Source organism: Agelaius phoeniceus, chromosome 37 (assembly GCF_051311805.1).
Source record: "Agelaius phoeniceus isolate bAgePho1 chromosome 37, bAgePho1.hap1, whole genome shotgun sequence".
Taxonomy (NCBI): domain Eukaryota; kingdom Metazoa; phylum Chordata; class Aves; order Passeriformes; family Icteridae; genus Agelaius; species Agelaius phoeniceus.
In genome coordinates, this window is record NC_135302.1 from 1,782,598 (window position 1) to 1,798,896 (window position 16,299).

Below are 16,299 nucleotides of genomic sequence, written 5' to 3' on the forward strand. Positions count from 1 at the left end.
CCAAAATCCCCCGAAAATCCCCCCAAACTTGCCCAAAATCCCCCCCCAAATTTGCCCAAAATCCCCCCCAAAATCCCCCCCAATTTGCCCAAAACGCCCCCAAAAACTCCCCCAAAATCCCTCCAAAATGCCCCCAAAATCCCCTCAAATCCCCCCCAAATTTCTCCAAATTCCCCATAGACCCCCCAAACCCCCCAAATTCCCCCAAAATCCCCCCAAACTTGCCCCAAATCCCTCAAATTTACCCCAAATCCCCCAAATTTTCCCAAAATCCCCCCCCAAAACACCCCAAATTCACCCAAAATCCCCCCAAAATCCCCTCAAGGACCCCCCCCCCCAGATTTACCCCCAAATCCCCCAGATTTTCCCAAAATCCCCCTAATTTACCCAAAATCCCCCTAGACCCCCCCAAAATCCCCCCAAATACCCCTAAAATCAAATCCCCCCAAATTCACCCAAAATCCCCCTAAGACACCCCCCAAACTTACCCCAAAATCCCCAGATTTTCCCCCAAATCCCCCCAAATTTTCCCCAAAATCCCCCCAAAATCCCCCAAATTTTCCCCCCAAAATCCCCCAAATTTTCCCCCCAAAATCTCCCAAATTTTCCCCAAAATCCCCCAAATTTCCCCAAAATCCCCCAAATTTTCTCCCCAAAATCCCCCAAATTTACCCCAAAACCCCCAGATTTTCCCCCAAATCCCCCAGATTTACCCCCAAATCCCCCAAATTTCCCCAAAACCCCCAAATTTTCCCCAAAATCCCCATATTTTCCCCCAAACCCCCCAGATTTCTCAAAATCCCCCAAATTTACCCTAAACCCCCCAAATTTTCCCCAAAATCCCCCAAATTTCCCCCAAATCCCCCAAATTTTCTCCCCAAAATCCCCAAATTTACCCCAAAATCCCCCAAATTTTCCCCCCAAAATCCCCCAAATTTTCCCCCCCAAATCCCCCAAATTTACCTCAAATCCCCCCAAATTTTCCCCCAAATCTCCCAAATTTTCCCCAAAATCCCCCAAATTTTCTCCCCAAAATCCCCCAAATTTACCTCAAATCCCCCCAAATTTTCCCAAAACCCCCCAAATTTTCCCCCCAAAATCCCCCAAACTTACCCCAAAATCCCCCAAATTCACCTCAAAATCCCTCAAATTTACCCCCAAAATCCCTCAAATTTCCCCAAAATCCCCAAATTTACCCCAAAACCCCAAATTTAGCCCAAATCCCCCAAATTTTCTCCCCAAAATCCCCCAAATTTTCCCCCCCAAATCCCCCAAATTTACCTCAAATCCCCCCAAATTTTCCCCAAAATCCCCCAAATTTTCCCCCCAAATCTCCCAAATTTTCCCCCAAATCCCCAAATTTACCCCAAAACCCCCAAATTTTCCCCCCAAAATCCCCCAAACTTACCCCAAAATCCCCCAAATTTCCCCCAAATCCCCCAAATTTACCCCAAACCCCCCCAAATTTACCCCAAAATCCCCCAAATCTTCCCCAAATCCCCCAGATTTTCCCAAAACACCCCAAATTTTCCCCCCAAAATCCCCCAGATTTACCCCAAATCCCCCAAATTTTTCCCCCCAAAAATCCCCCAAATTTTCCCCAAAATCCCCCAGATTTTCCCCAAAAATTTACCCCAAAATCCTCCAAATTTTCCCCCAAATTTACCCCAAAATCCCCCAAATTTTTCCCAAAATCCCCCAAATTTACCCCAAAATCCCCCAAATTTTCCCCCAAATTTACCCCAAAACCCCCCAAATTTTCCCAAAATCCCCCGAATTCACCCCAAACCCCCCTCCCTCACCTTGCAGTAGCCGCAGTAGCTGCAGATGGAGCCGGGCCGGTACCGCCCTTCGGCCTCACCCTCCTCCTCCTCCTCCTCCTCCTCCTCCTCCTCCTCGCTCCCTGAAATTTGGGGAGGGGTCCAGGAGGGGTCACCCCAAATTTTAGGACCCGCCCCCCCCCCCAAAATAATAATCCCACCTTCATCTTCATCATCATCATCGTCATCGTCATCTTCATCTTCCTCGGAGCTGTGGGCGCCATCTTCATCTTCATCATCATCGTCATCTTCATCATCCTCGGAGCTGGGCGGGGCGTGGGGGTGGGGGGCGTGGCCTTCATCATCATCATCCTCATCCTCCTCCTCCTCATCCTGGCGGCCTTCGGCCTCCTCGTGGCCTTCATCATCGTCATCGTCGCCATGGCGACGGCCTTCGTCGCCCTCACGGTGTTGGCCTTCATCATCATCGTCGTCATGGTCGCCGTGGTGACGGCGCTGGCGGCCTTCACCCTCCTCATCCTCGCGGTGGCCGTTGGCCTTCGTCCCGCCCGTCGCCGTGGCGATGATGATGATGGTTGGTGGGGGTCACTGGGGGGTTCTTCCTCCTCCTCCTCTTCCTCTCGGTGATGAGGATGATGATGGTGATGGTGGGGGTCTCCATGGGAGCCTTCGTCCCTCTGAGGATGATGATGGTGGTGGTGACCAGGAGAGCCTTCATCCCTCTGAGGATGATGATGATGATGGTGGTGGAGGTCACTGGGGGTTCCTTCCTCCTCCTCCTCCTCCTCCTCCTGGTGATGATGATGATGATGGTGGTGGTGACCAGGAGAGCCTTCATCCCTCTGATGGTGAGGATGATGATGGTGGTCACCGGGGGAGCCTTCCTCCCTCAGAGGATGATGATGAAAGATGGGGGTCACTGGCGGAGCCTTCATCCCTCAGAGGATGATGATGATGAGGAGTGATGATGGTCACCAGCGGAGCCTTCCTCCCTCGGAGGATGATGATGGTTGGGGTCTCCACCATGGGAGCCTTCATCCCTCAGAGGATGATGATGAAGATGGGGGTGTCCACCAGGGCCTTCATCCCTCTGCTGAGGATGATGATGATGATGGTTGGGGTCTCCATGGAGCCTTCATCCCTCAGAGGATGATGAGGATGAGGATGAAGCTGGGGGTCACTGGCGGAGCCTTCATCCCTCTGCTGAGGATGATGAGGATGATGATGATGAGGATGATGAGGATGAAGGTCGGGGTCTCCCGAGCCCCCCCCCGAGCAGCAGCAGCCCCAGCAGGAGCTGCACCAACCACGGCCGGAGCATGGCCGGAGCTGAAGTGACCACTGAGTGACCACGGAGTGACCACTGACCACGGAGTGACCACGGAGTGACCCACGGAGTGACCACTGAGTGACCACAGGGATCACCGAGTGACCACCGAGTGACCACTGAGTGACCACGGAGTGACCACTGACCGCTGAGTGACCGATGAGTGACCACGGAGTGACCACGGAAGTGACCGCGGAGTGACCACGGAGTGACCACTGACCACGGAAGTGACCACGGAGATCACAGAGTGACCACTGACCGCTGAGTGACCGATGAGTGACCACCGAGTGACCACCGAGATCACCGAGTGACCACGGAGTGACCGATGAGTGACCACGGAGTGACCACTGAGTGACCACAGGGATCACAGAGTGACCACTGACCGCTGAGTGACCACAGAGATCACAGAGTGACCGCTGAGTGACCGATGAGTGACCAGTGCTGAGAGATCACAGAGTGACCACAGAGTGACCACGGAGTGACCGATGACCGCTGAGTGACCACGGAGTGACCAAGGAGTGACCGATGAGTGACCACGGAGATCACAGAGTGACCGATGAGTGACCACGGAGAGACCACGGAGTGACCATCAAGTCACCACAGAGTGACCATGGAGTGACCGCTGAGTGACCACTGGGAGTGACCACAGAGAGCCCACGGAGCGACCACGGAGTGACCAGCGCTGAGTGACCACAGAGAGTGACCGGTGCTGAGTGACCACAGAGTGACCAGAGCCAAGTGACCACGGAGTGACTGCCAAGAGTGACCACAGAGAGTGACCGGTGCTGAGTGACCACGGAGAACCCACGGAGTGACCACGGAGTGACCAGAGCCAAGGGACCGCGGAGTGACCACGGAGTGACCACGGAGTGACAAGTGCTGAGTGACCACAGTCAGTGACCGCAGAGTGACCAGAGTCGAGTGACCACAGAGAGTGACTGGTGCTGAGTGACCACAGAGAACCCACGGAGTGACCACGGAGTAACCAGAGCCGAGTGACCACGAAGAACCCACAGAGTGACCGGTGCTGAGTGACCGCTGAGTGACCACGGAGTGACCGCAGGCAGTGACCAGAGCCGAGTGACCACGGAGAACCCACGGAGTGACCACTGAGTAGCCGGAGCTGAGTGACCACAGAGAGCCCACGGAGTGACCGGAGTGACCAAGGAGTGACCACGGAGAACCCACGGAGTGACCACGGAGTGACCGGCGCTGAGTGACCACAGAGAGCCCACGGAGTGACCAGAGCCGAGTGACCACAGGGAGTGACCGGCGCTGGGTGGCTGGAGCCGAGTGACCGCAGAGTGACCGGCGTGGAGCAACCACGGAGAACCCACAGAGTGACCACGGAGTGACCACGGAGTGACCGGCGCTGAGTGACCACGGAGAGCCCACGGAGCGACCACGGAGTGACTGCCAAGAGTGACCACAGAGAGTGACCGGTGCTGAGTGGCTGGAGCCGAGTGACCACAGAGTGACCACAGGGAGTGACCGGCGCTGAGTGACCACGGAGAGCCCACGGAGTGACCAGAGCCGAGTGACCACAGAGTGACCACGGAGTGACCGCGGAGTGACCACAGAGTGACCAGTGCTGAGTCACCGCTGAGTGACCACGGAGTGACCGCAGGCAGTGACAAGAGCCGAGTGACCACGGAGAGCCCACGGAGTGACCACTGAGTAGCTGGAGCTGAGTGACCACAGAAAGCCCACGGAGTGACCGGAGTGACCACGGAGTGACCACGGAGAACCCAAGGAGTGACCACGGAGTGACCAGCGCTGAGTGACCACGGAGTGACCACGGAGTGACCGGACCTGAGTGACCACGGAGTGACCACGGAGAGCCCACGGAGTGACCGGACCTGAGTGACCACAGAGAGTGACCGGTGCTGAGTGACCACAGAGTGACCGGTGCTGAGTGACCACGGAGAACCCACGGAGTGACCACGGAGTGACCAGCGCTGAGTGACCACGGAGAAACCACGGAGTGACCGGAGCCGAGTGACCACGGAGTGACCACGAAGAACCCACGGACCGACCACGGAGTGACCACAGAGTGACCACAGAGTGACCACGGAGTGACCACGGAGTGACCACGGAGAACCCACAGAGTGACCACGGAGTGACCACAGAGTGACCAGCGAGTGCCCGGCGCTGAGTGACCGCAGCAGCTGCGCCCCTCCCCCACCCCCCCCTCCCCTCCCCCCCCCAAAAATAAACCGGGGTGGGGGGAGGGGAAGAAATAAAAACCCCCAAATTTCACCATTTTAGACCCAATTTTTTGGTTTTTTTTTTTCACATTTTGGGGTCTCCCCACACTTGGAGGAGGGGGGGGTCCCCATTTTTTTGGGGGGGGTCACATTTAAGGGGCGGAGTCACCCCAAATTTGGAGGGGGGGGGCGCGCATTTAGTGAGCAGCCCCCCCCCCCAAAAAAATTCAATTTTTGGCCCCATTTTTGTGCGATTTTCCCTTTTTTTTTGGGGGGGGGACCCCAAATTTGGAAGAATCCAATATTTTATTTTGGGGGGCCTCATATTTAGCGGGAAACCCCAAATTTTTAGGGGACCTCCCCCCCATTTTGGGACCACCCCAATAATTTCGGGGGGGGGTGGAGCTGAAATTTTGGGTGGGAAAACCCCAAATTTTAGGGTTTTTTTTTGGGGGGGGGAGGGGCAGAAATTGGACGCTGGGAGCTAAAAATAACCCGGGAGGGGGGGGGGGAGGGGAAAGTGGGGGAGGGGAAAGGGAAAGGGGGGGGGGAAGGGGTCAAGCGGTGCCGCGGGGGATTCTGGGATAGCCCGGCCTTGAGGGGGGAGGGGAGGGGGGGGACCCCAACAATTTTCCCTCCCCCCTCCAAAAAAAAATTTAAAAAATTAAAAAAAATTAAAAAAAAAAATGGGGGCGTCAAGGACAATTTGGGGAGGGGGGGAGGGGAGGGTTGGTGCCCCTCCCCCCACCCCCGCACAACCTTGGGGGGGGGGGAGGGGAAATAAAGGGGGGGACCCATCCCGGACCCCCCCCCAAAAAAATCCCAAAAAGAGGAGCGGGAACGGCAGCGCCATGGGGGGGGCGCAGGTGAGGGGGGACCCCGAATTGTGGGGGGGGGGGGGACCCCGAATATTGGGGAGGGGGCGCCAAATATTGGGGAGGGGGCTCAGAATTCGCCAAATATTGGGGGGGGGCTCAGAATTATGGGGGGGGAGCCCAAATATTGGGGAGGGGGCTCGAAATAATGGAGGGGACCCCAAATATTGGGGAGGGGGCTCAGAATTATGGGGGGACCCCAAATATTGGGGAGGGGGCGCCAAATATTGGGGAGGGGGCTCAGAATTATCGGGGGACCCCAAATATTGGGGAGGGGGCGCCAAATATTGGGGAGGGGGCTCAGAATTATGGGGGGGCCCAAATATTGGGGAGGGGGCTCGAAATAATGGGAGGGACCCCAAATATTGGGGAGGGGGCTCAGAATTATGGGGGTGGCCGAAATATTGGGGAGGGGGCTCAGAATTCGCCAAATATTGGGGGGGGGGCTCAGAATTATGGGGGGGACCCCAAATATTGGGGAGGGGGCGCCAAATATTGGAGAGGGGGCTCAGAATAATGGGGGGGGCCGAAATATTGGGGAGGGGGCTCAGAATTATGGGGGGACCCCAAATATTGGGGAGGGGGCTCAGAATAATGGAGGGGACCCCAAATATTGGGGAGGGGGCGCCAAATATTGGGGAGGGGGCTCAGAATTCGCCAAATATTGGGGAGGGGGCTCAGAATTATGGGGGGGGAGCCAAAATATTGGGGAGGGGGTTCAGAAATATTGGGGGGGACCCCAAATATTGGGGAGGGGGCTCAGAATTCGCCAAATATTGGGGGGGGAGGGGGCTCAGAATTATGGGAGGACCCCAAATATTGGGGAGGAGGCTCGAAATAATGAGGGGGACCCCAAATATTGGGGAGGGGGCTCGAAATAATGGGAGGGACCCCAAATATTGGGGAGGGGGCGCCAAATATTGGGGAGGGGGCTCAGAATTCGCCAAATATTGGGGGGGGGGCTCAGAATTATGGGGAGACCCCAAATATTGGGGAGGGGGCTCAGAATTATGGGGGGGGTCCCAAATATTGGGGAGGGGGCTCAGAATTATGGGGGGGGAGCCAAAATATTGGGGAGGGGGCTCAGAATTATGGGGGGACCCCAAATATTGGGGAGGGGGCTCGAAATTATTGGGGGGGGGAAATATTGGGGAGGGGGCTCAGAATTATGGGGGGGCCCAAATATTGGGGAGGGGGCTCGAAATAATGGGGGGACCCCAAATATTGGGGAGGGGGCTCAGAATAATGGGGGGGCCCCAAATATTGGGGAGGGGGCTCGAAATTCTGGGAGTAGCCAAAATATTGGGGAGGGGGCTCAGAATTATGGGGGGGGATCCCAAATATTGGGGAGGGGGCTCAGAATATTGGGCGGGACCCCAAATATTGGGGAGGGGGCTCGAAATAATGGGGGGGACCCCAAATATTGGGGAGGGGCCTCAATTATGGGGTGGGGGGGCGATGGGACCCCAAATTATGGGGCCGGGACCCCCAAATTATGGGGAAGGGGGGGTAAAGGGGACCCCAATTCTTTGGGATTTGGGGCGGATTTTGGGGGGATTTTGGGGGGATTTGGGGGGGAATTACGGGTTCAGACCCCAAATTATGGGGCGGGGACCCCCAAATTATGGGGAAGGGGCCGTAAAGGGGACCCCAATTCTTTGGGGTTTGGGGCATTTGGGGGGGATTTGGGGGGGAATTATGGGGTGGGGGTGCCACGGGACCCCAAATTATGGGGCGGGGACCCCCAATTATGGGGAAAGGGGGGTAAAGGGGACCCCAATTCTTTGGGGTTTGGGGGATTTGGGGCGGATTTTGGGAGGGATTTGGGGGGAAATTATGGGGCGGGGGTGTCACAAGACCCCAAATTATGGGGTGGGGGGGCTATTAAAACCCAATTATGGGGTGGGGACCCCCAATTATGGGGAAAGGGGGGTAAAGGGGACCCCAATTCTTTGGGGTTTGGGGGATTTGGGGCGGATTTTGGGAGGGATTTGGGGGGGAATCACGGGGTCAGACCCCGATTTATGGGGCGGGGACCCCAAATTATGGGGCGGGGGTGCATGAGACCCCAAATTATGGGATGGACCCCCAAATTATGGGGAAAAGGGGGGGTAAAGGGGACCCCAATTCTTTGGGGTTTGGGGGATTTTGGGGCCGATTTTGGGGGGGATTTGGGGGGAATCACGGGATCAGACCCAATTTATGGGGTCACACCCCAATTTCTGGGGCGGGGACCCCAATTTATGGGGCGGGGGGTGCCACGAGACCCCAATTAATACCTCGGGGACCCCAATTTATGGGGCGGGGGTGTCACAAGACCCAAATTATGGATGGGGGACTATTAAAACCCCAATTATGGGGCGGGGGACCCCCAATTATGGAGAAAGGGGGGTAAAGGGGACCCCAATTCTTTGGGTTTGGGGATTTGGGGACGGATTTTGGGGGGGATTTGGGGGATTTTTGGGGGAATCACGGGGTCGGACCCCAATTTATGGGGTCACACCCCAATTTATGGGAGGGGACCCCCAATTATGGGGAAGGGGGGGTAAAGGGACCCCAATTCTTTGGGGTTTGGGGGATTTGGGCGGGATTTGGGAGCGGATTTTGGGGCGGATTTGGGGCGGATTTTGGGGGGATTTGGGGGGGGAATCACGGGGTCAGACCCAATTTATGAGGTCACACCCCAATTTATGGGGCGGGGGGTGCCACGAGACCCCAATTCATCCCTCGTGGCCCCCTCCCCATCATTACTCAGCGCCCCCTCCCCACCCTCAGCTCCTGCTCCTGCTGGCGCTGGCGGCGGCCCCGGGGCCTTTTCCGAGGAGCCGCGCGGAGCCCGAGGCGGGGCGGGGGTCGCGGCCCGGGGCGGGGGTCCCGGTGCTGGGGCGGTCCGGTGCTGGGGCGGTCCCGGGGCTGGGGCGGTCCCGGGGGCGGTGCCGGGCTGGGGGCGGGTCCCGGCCGCCCCCCGTGCCGGGCCCTGAACGTGACGGTGGCGCTGGAGAAGGACGAGTGCCCCCAGTGCCGCGCGGTCACCGCCACCGCCTGCGGCGGATTCTGCCGCACACGGGTACGGGGGGGATTTGGGGATTTTTGGGGATTTTTTTGGGATTTTTTGAGGGGGATTTGGGGGATTTTTTTGGGATTTTTGGGGGGATTTTTTGGGATTTTTTTTGATTTTTTGGGGGGGATTTTGGGGATTTTTGGAGGGGATTTGGGGGGATTTTGGGATTTTTTGGGATTTTTTGGGATTTTTTGAGGGATTTTGGGGATTTTTTGGGATTTTTGGGGGGATTATGGGGGGATTTTGGGGATTTTTGGGATTTTTTGGGATGATTTTGGGGCATTTGGGGATTTTTTGGGGGGGATTATGGGGGGATTTTTGGGGGATTTGGGGATTTTTTGGGCTTTTTTTGGGATTTTTTGGGGGATTTTGGGGATTTTTTGGGATTTTTTGGGGGGGAATTTTGGGGATTTTTTGGGGATTTTTTGGGATTTTTTTTAGGATTTTTTTGAGGATTTTTTGGGATTTTTTGGGATGATTTTGGGGGATTTTGGGGATTTTGGGGATTTTTTGGGGAGGATTTTGGGGGGATTTTGGGGGAATTTTTGGGGGATTTTGGGGGAATTTTTGGGGGGATTTGGGATTTTTTGGGATTTTGGGGGGATTTTGGGGGGATTTTGGGGATTTTTTTGGATTTTTTGGGGGGGATTATGGGGGGATTTTTGGGGGGGATTGGGATTTTTTGTGGATTTTTTTGGATTTTTTGGGATTTTTTGAGGGGGATTTTGGGGGGATTTTGGGATATTTTGGATTTTTGGGGGGGGATTTTGGGGGATTTTTTGGGATTTTTTGGGGGGATTATGGGGAATTTTCGGGGGGGACTTGGGGATTTTTTGGGGGAGATTTTGGGGGGATTTGGGGATGTTTTGGGATTTTTGGATTTTTTGGGGGGATTTGGGGATTTTTTGGGATTTTTTTGGGGGGGATTTTGGGGATTTTTTTGGGATTTTTGGGGGGGGATTTTGGGGGGGGATTTTGGGGTGGATTGGCCGGAATTTAAGGGAATTCGGAGGGGTTGTTTGGGGATTTTTGGAGGGGATTTGGAGGGGATTTGGGATTTTTTGGGGGGATTTTGGGGGGGATTTGGGGATTTTTGGTGATTTTTTTGGATTTTTTGGGGGGATTTTGGGGTGGATTGGCGGGAATTTAAGGGAATACGGAGGGGTTGTTTGGGGGTTTTGGGGGGATTTGGGGGGGATTTGTGGGGATTTTGAGGGGTTTGAGGGAGACTTGGAGGGAATTTGGGGGGATTTTGAGGGGTTTGGGGGGTTTGGGGGGGATTTGGGGAAATTTGGGAACTTTGGGGGGTTTGGGGGAAGACTTGGAGGAATTTGGGGGATTTTGCAGGGGATTTTGAGGGGGAATTTGAAGGATTTTGGGGGGGTCTGGGGGGAATTGGGGGAGAATTGGGGCAGTTTGGGGGGGATTTAACGGGGAATTTTGGGGGAAATTTGAGGATATTTGGAGGGATTTGGGGGGGATTTTGAGGTTTGGCGGGTTTGGGGCGGGGTCTCTATAGCATCATCAGGGTGTCCATTAGGGGGATTATTCCGGGGGGGTCTTCGGGGATAATTTGGGGGGTCCTCAGAGGATTATGGGGCTGTGAATTGGGGAATTATTGGGGGGTCTTTAGAGGACCATTCAAGGTTTTTTAGGGCATTCTCGGGGTGTTTCTCCCCCCCATGCAGGAGCCGGTTTACCGCAGCCCCCTGGGCCCCCCCGCCAGGCCGCCTGCACCTACTCGGGGGTTCGCTACGAGCGCTGGATTTTGGGGGCTGCCCCCCCGGCATCGACCCCTCCGTCACCGTCCCCGTGGCCCTGGGCTGTCGCTGCGGCCGCTGCCCCATGGCCAACGCCGACTGCGCCGTGCTGGGCTGGGACCCTCCTTCTGTGGGGCTCCGGGGGGGTTTGGGGGGTCCTGACACCCCCCCCGACCCCGGGGATGGGACCCCCACCCCAAATTTATGGGGTTTTTTTTGGGGGGTGTAATAAAAGCTCCTGACCGCCAGGGGGCGCTGTGTGACATTGGGGGTACCAGAGAGAGGGGATCCTCATTTTGGGGGGGTCCGGACACCCCCCACCTCCCATTTATGGGGGTTTTGGGGGTTCTGATACCCCCCGACCCCGGGGATGGGACCCCCACCCCAAATTTATGGGGTTTTGTTGGGGGGTAATAAAAGCTCCTGGCCGCCAGGGGGCGCTGTGTGACATTGGGGGTACCATAGAGTGGGGCTCCTCATTATTGGGGGGGTTTGGGGGATTTTGGGGGGTCCAGACACCCTCCAACACCTCCTGGGCATGGGACCCTCAGCATGTATTTGAGGAGGAAAGGGTAGGAAAAAAGGAGGAAAAAAATCCAGGAAATGTGAGAGGAAAAAGGGCAGAAAATGTGAGGGGAAAAGTAGTGAGAAATGTGAGAGGAAAAGGGCAGGAAATGTGAGGGGGAAATGGAGGGAAATGTGAGGAGAAATAGGGAGGAAGAAACAAGGAAAAATGCCAGGAAATGTGAGGGGAAAGGGCAGGAAGTGTGAGAAGAAAAAAGGCAGAAAATGTGAGGGGGAAAGTGAGAAATGTGAGGGGGGAAAAGGGCGGGAAACGTGAGGGGAGAAAAGGGCAGGAAACGTGAGGGAGAAAAAGGGGGGAAATGCAAAGAGAAAAGGGAAGAAAACACGAGGAAAAATCCAGGAAATGTGAGGGGAAAAGTGAGAAATGGGAGAGGGAAAAAACCAGGAAATGTGAGGGGAGAAAAGGAAGGAAACGTGACAGAGAGAAGAACAGGAAACGTGAGGGGGAAAAGGGAGGGAAACATGAGGAGAAAAGGGGGGGAAACACACGCAAAAAAAAGCCAGGAAATGTGGGGGGAAAAGGCAGGAAGTGAGAGAGGAAAAAGGGTAGAAAATGTGAGGGGAAAGTGAGAAATGTGAGGGAGAAAAGGGCGGGAAACGTGAGGGGAGAAAAGGGCGGGAAACGTGAGGGGAGAAAAGGGCGGGAAACGTGAGGGGAAAAAGGAGGAATTGTGAGAGGAAAAAGGGCAGAAATTGTGAGGGGGAAAGTGAGAAATGTAAGGGGGGGAAAAGGGAGGGAAACATGAGGGGGAAAAGGGCAGGAAATGTGAGGGGGAGAAAAGGGAAACGTGAGGGAAAAATGGGGGGAAACGTGAGGGGGGAAAAGGGCGGGAAACGTGAGGGAACAAAAGGGCGGGAAACGTGAGGGGGAAAAGGGAGGAAAAATCGCAGAAAAAAAAGACAGAAAATGTGAGGGGAAAAGTCAAAAATGTGAGGGGGAAAAGTCAAAAATGTGAGGGGGAAAAAGGGAGGGAAACGTGAGGGGGGAAAAGGGAGGGAAATGTGAGGAGAAATAGGGAGGAAGAAACAAGGAAAAATGTCAGGAAATGTGAGGGGAAAGGGCAGGAAGTGTGAGAAGAAAAAAGGGCAGAAAATGTGAGGGGGAAAGAGAGAAATGTGGGGGGAAAAGGGAGGGAAATGTGAGGGGGAAAAGGGAGGGAAATGTGAGATCTTCTCCTCCCCAGTTCCCTCCCCTGTCCCCGGTGCAATCCCAGGCTCCCCATTCCCAGATCCCCCCCAGTTCCAAGTCAGCCCCGTTCTCAAACATCCCCCAAATCCCAGCCCCTCCCCAATCTTTTCTTCCGCCAACAGACCCCAAATTCCCCCCAAATTTCCCCCAAATGTCCCCAGATCCCAAATCCCAGATTTTTTAACTCTGTGACTCAAAAGTGGGGAAAATTCTCATTTTATTGAGCAAAGCAAAAATGGAACGAGGGAGGCCGGGGTGGGGCACCCCAAATTGGGGGTGGCTGGGACACCCCAACCCCGGGGTGTCCATGAGGGTCCAGGGGTGTCCAGAAGGTCCTGGTGGTTCCTCTGAGGTTCTCCTGGTGCCCCTGAGGTTCTGCTGAAGGTTCCTCAGGTCTGTGAGGGGTTCCAGAGGTGCCTGTGGGGTTCTGGCTGTGCCTATGGGGTTCTTGAGGTGCTTATGGGGTTCTAAAAGTGTCTGCCAGGACCTGGGTATGTCTATAGGGTTCTGAATGTGTCTATGGGCTTTCTAGAGGCATCTATGGGGTTCTGCTGATGCCTGCAGGATTCTCGGGCCGTTCAGGCATTTCCAGGGCTGTTCTTGAGGCCCTGAAGAACATCCTGCAGGGTCTCTCTTGGACCTGTCTCCTTCTCACTTCTCTTGGACCTGTCTCCCTTGACATCCCAGGGTTTCTCCCTCTCAGCACCCCGGGGTTTCTCAGCCTCAGCTTCCTCCCCCGATTCTTTCTGTTCCTCCACCTCCACCCTGATGGCCGCGCTCCTGCCCCTGGCCATGGTGGCCGTCACCGTGATGGGGCCATGGCTCAGCTGCACTTTATCCTGGTTTTCCTTGAGGATGACGCAGGGGAACATGGAGCTGTTGGCAGAGCCCTTGGAGATCCTGACCAGGCGGTCGTAGGCGGCCTCCAGGTCCTTCCTGTGAACCTTGTCCAGGGAGAGCTCCAGGCCCATCTCCACGGAGAATCGGTTGTAGTCGATGGGGTTGGAGAAGTAGATGGCCAAGGTGAAGGAGTCGACCTCGTAGGCCAGGACCCCGTTACAGCCCCAGAACACCGATTTGTTGGTGAACTTGCAGCTGCTGGAGGAACCCGGGGGCACCGAGGGCTTTGGGTCAAGGAGGACGTGGCCGCTGTAGAAGTGGGTCCTGGAGAGAGGAATTGAGGGGTGGGAGCACGGGGAGATGGTCCCACCACCACCGGGAGGAGCTGGGACCTGAGAGATGACCCAAACCCTGGAGATGATCCCAGCCCAGGATGGAGATCCCAGCCCTGGGACACGATCCCAGCCCAGGATGGAGATCCCACCTGGAGCTGCCCCCCAGCACCCCAAAAGCCCCCACAAGGTCCCCCCCAGCCTCACCTGGGGTCCTTCAGGGTGATGTTCTGGGTCTTGTTGACGACCTCGATTTCCACAAAGCGGCTGATGTTCACCCCCATGCTGGATCAGGATCTCCTCAGCTCCGGGATCTCCTCAGCTCCCAAATCTCCTCAGCTCCCAAATCTCCTCAGCTCCGGGATCTCCTCAGCTCAGGCTCTCTCTGGTTCCAGAACCTTCTCCCCCACTCCGGGCTCTCCTCCCGCTGTTCCCAGCACAGCCGGGGCTCTTTCCCCTCTCCCCAATGACCTCCTCAGGATCTACGGAACTGATTCCCACCACCGAGCAGGACTTTCTGTTTCACTTGAGCTTTCCAAGCCCCATCCCTTCCTTCCTCATTTTGACTCAGAACTGCGCAAGAGCTTTCCAAGCCCCATCCCTTCCTTCCTCATTTTGACTCAGAACTGCGCAAGAACGGACCCAAAATTCACCCAAATTTGGAGAATCCCGAAAGTCACCCATCCCAAGATGCCCCTGGCTCGGGTGGGACGCACCTGGAACAGGTACCTGGGTTCAACTCAAGAGTTTAATGACTTAAACCAGTTCCACTGGAGATTTTAGCCTGTTAACCAAGTTCCACTGGAGATTTTAGCCAGTTAAACCAGTTCCACTGGAGAGTTTAACGGGTTAAACCAGTTCCACTGGAGATTTTAGCCAGTTAAACCAGTTCCACTGGAGAGTTTAATGACTTAAACCAGTTCCACTGGAGATTTTAGCCAGTTAAACCAGTTCCACTGGTTTATTTCTCCAACAGTTAACCAGTTTTGTTGGAGAAATAAACCAGTTCAACCAGTTACATTGCAGAGTTAAACCAGTGATACCAGTTACACCAGTTAAAGCTGTTACATTAGAGAATTAAACCAGTGACACCAGTTAGTTACACTGGAGAAATAAACCAGTTACAGCAGTTACACTGGAGAATTAAACCAGTTAAACCAGTTACTCCTGTTAAACTGGTTTTGGTAGAGAAATAAACCAGCTGGACCAGTTACACTGGAGAATTTACCTAGTTAAACCAGTTCTGGTAGAGAAATAAACCAGTTGCACTCAGTACACCGGAGAATTAAACCACTTACAACAGTTACACTGGAGAATGGAAAAGGGCAGGAGAAGAGGCAGGAATTGTGAGAAGAAAAAGGACAGAAAATGTGAGGGGAGAAGTGGGAAAGGTGAGGGGGGAAAAGGGAGGGAAATGTAAAGGGGGAAGGCGAGGAAATGTGAGGGGAAAAGGCAGGAAGTGAGAGAGGAAAAAGGGCAGAAAATGTGAGGGGAAAAGCAGTGAGAAATGTGAGGGGGGAAAAAGGGCGGGAAACGTGAGGGGAGAAGGGAGGGAAATGTGAGGGGGGAAAGTGAGGAAAACACAAGGAAAAAAATCCAGGAAATGAGAGGGGAAAAGGCAGGAAGTGAGAGAGGAAAAAGGGCAGAAAATGTGAGGGGAAAAGTAGTGAGAAATGTGAGGGGAAAAGGGCAGGAAATATGAGGGGGAAATGGGGGGAAATGTGAGGGGAAATAGGGAGGAAGAAACAAGGAAAAATGCCAGGAAATGTGAGGAGGAAAGGCAGGAAGTGTGAGAAGAGAAAAGGCAGAAAATGTGAGGGGGAAAGTGAGAAATGTGAGGGGGAAAAAGGGCGGGAAACGTGAGGGGAAAATGGGGGCAAATGTGTGGGGGGAAAGCGAGGGAATCCTGAGGGGAAAAGGGATGAAAACATGAGGAATAAAGAGAGGAAATGTGAGGGGAAAAGGCCAGAAGTGAGAGAGGAAAAAGGGCAGAAAATGTGAGGGGAAAAGTGCGAAATGTGAGGGGGGGAAAAAGGGTGGGAAACATGAGGGGAGAAAAGGGAGGGAAACGTGAGGGAACAAAATGGCGGGAAACGCAAGGGGGAAAAGGGAGGAAAAAGAAGGAAAAAAATCCAGGAAATGTGAGGGGAAAAGGCAAGAAATGTGAGAGGAAAAAGGGTAGAAAATGTGAGGGGAAAGTGAGAAATGTGAGGGGGAAAAGGGAGGGAAACGTGAGGGGACAAAAGGGCGGGAAACGTGAGGGGAGACAAATGGAGGGAAATGTGAGGGAGAAAATCCAGAAAATGAGAGGGGGGAAAAGGGAAATGTGAGAGGGAAATGGC

General features: G+C 54.8%; 2 protein-coding genes across 2 annotated transcripts; one reads left to right on the forward strand and one right to left on the reverse strand.

The window, feature by feature from the left end:
* Positions 1-9,080: 9,080 nt before the first annotated feature.
* On the forward strand, positions 9,081-11,236 carry LOC143696666 (lutropin subunit beta-like; the record flags this gene model as incomplete). The annotated part of the gene is given in 5 exon segments (XM_077193251.1): positions 9,081-9,257; positions 10,940-10,964; positions 10,967-11,020; positions 11,023-11,118; positions 11,121-11,236. Coding segments are annotated over 5 exon segments (405 nt in total), but the record flags the coding sequence as incomplete, so codon positions are not given.
* A 2,127-nt stretch (positions 11,237-13,363) lies between these two features.
* On the reverse strand, positions 13,364-14,431 carry LOC143696667 (uncharacterized). Its single transcript, XM_077193252.1, has 2 exons — positions 14,165-14,431; positions 13,364-13,949 (listed from the first exon to the last, which is right to left on the reverse strand). The coding sequence occupies exons 1-2, from the start codon at positions 14,239-14,241 to the stop codon at positions 13,364-13,366; spliced, it is 663 nt and encodes a 220-aa protein (XP_077049367.1). The 5' UTR covers positions 14,242-14,431.
* Positions 14,432-16,299: the final 1,868 nt, after the last annotated feature.